The following is a 1,266-nucleotide window of genomic DNA, read 5'->3' on the forward strand; positions in this document are numbered from 1 at the left end:
TGACGGACGGCGCGGAGCTCTGGAGCGCCCGCATCTCTCCGGACGGCGAGGCCGCTCGCGTGCGTACTGGCCGGGTTCTCGGGTGTCCCGGGGCGCGCAGGTTTGGGGTTCCCGGCAGCTTTTGTTTGTTTGTTGTGGTATCGGGGATCGAACTCGGGACCTTGCGCTTGCGAAGCAGGCGGCGGAACCACCGAGTTAAATCCCCGGCCCCACCGGGCAGCTTTTGAGGAGGCCCTGTGCCCACAGAAAGACTGCTGCGGCCTGGGTGTGGACGAGGACCTCACGGAGCGGTTCAGGTGAGCCCAGGCCGAGGAGACGGGGGCGGGGTGGGGCCGGAGGGCCGGCACCGGTACCCAGGCGTCTCCCCAGGACTGCCTGCCAGGAGCAAGCCGTCGTCCTGAGCCTGCGGGAGGACAGTGCGTCCCTGACCCTCTCCGGGCCTCCCTCGACGCTGACCTTTGACCTCTCCAAGGTGCCGGGCCCCGAGGCAGCCCCCAGGCTGCAGGCACTGATCCTGGGCCTGGCAGAGCACGTGTGCAGCCTGGAGCAACGGCTGGCAGGTAGAGTGGCCAAGGGCACTTGTACCCTCAATGGAGCCCTGCCCACGCGTGCCACACGCCTGGCAATGAGTGGGATGCCTCGCTTCCTCCCCAGCTGTGGAGGAGACAGCTGCCAGTCCCAGGAAGAGCCCCCGGCAGGCAGGGCCCCCGCTTTTCTTACCAGGTAAGATGTGGCCCGCTCAAGGGTGCGCTGGGTCTGTGTCTATGGGAGGGGTTGTGGCAGGGAGCTGCCGTGTTCAGAAGGCCCCATCGTGTTTCCCCAGACCCTGATCCCCAGAGAGGTGGCCCTGGAGCCGGGGCCAGGAGACGGGCTCCGGGGGAGTCCCTCATCAACCCTGGCTTCAAAAGGTACCTGCCCACCTGCCCCTGCCCGCCAGACCGCTGCCTCTTCTGTCACACCCCCACAGCCCCACCCCTTCTGTCCCCCCAGCAAGAAGCCGGCTGGTGGCGTGCACTTTGACGAGCCCTGAGGACAGCAGGACACCTGGGCTTTTGGGGAGTCTTCCTCTGAGGGGTCGCTGCCCCCACAGCCCCACCCTACTGTGCCTCTGGCCCCTTGACCTTTCTATACATCCAATAAACAGCTGTCTGGTGGAGGCTCCGGCTGGTTGTCTGGGCTGGGACAGCCAGCTTCTGTGGGGTGTCCCTGTGGCTCGGCCCAGGGTGTAACCAGGCACACCCGGCCGAGGAGAAGACTCACCCCGCT

The 1,266-nt window shown here is 66.7% G+C and overlaps 1 protein-coding gene across 1 annotated transcript; it reads left to right on the top strand.

Annotated features, from left to right (window-relative positions):
• Positions 1-2: 2 nt before the first annotated feature.
• Paxx (PAXX non-homologous end joining factor) lies at positions 3-1,170 on the top strand (the record flags this gene model as incomplete). The annotated part of the gene is made up of 6 exons (XM_010608960.2): positions 3-59; positions 247-296; positions 370-560; positions 655-723; positions 824-908; positions 991-1,170. Coding segments are annotated over 6 exons (492 nt in total), but the record flags the coding sequence as incomplete, so codon positions are not given.
• Between the last annotated feature and the right edge of the window lie 96 nt (positions 1,171-1,266).

This window comes from Fukomys damarensis, unplaced genomic scaffold (genome assembly GCF_012274545.1).
Source record: "Fukomys damarensis isolate Sample0158 unplaced genomic scaffold, DMR_v1.0_HiC HiC_scaffold_36, whole genome shotgun sequence".
Classification (NCBI taxonomy): Eukaryota; Metazoa; Chordata; class Mammalia; order Rodentia; family Bathyergidae; genus Fukomys; species Fukomys damarensis.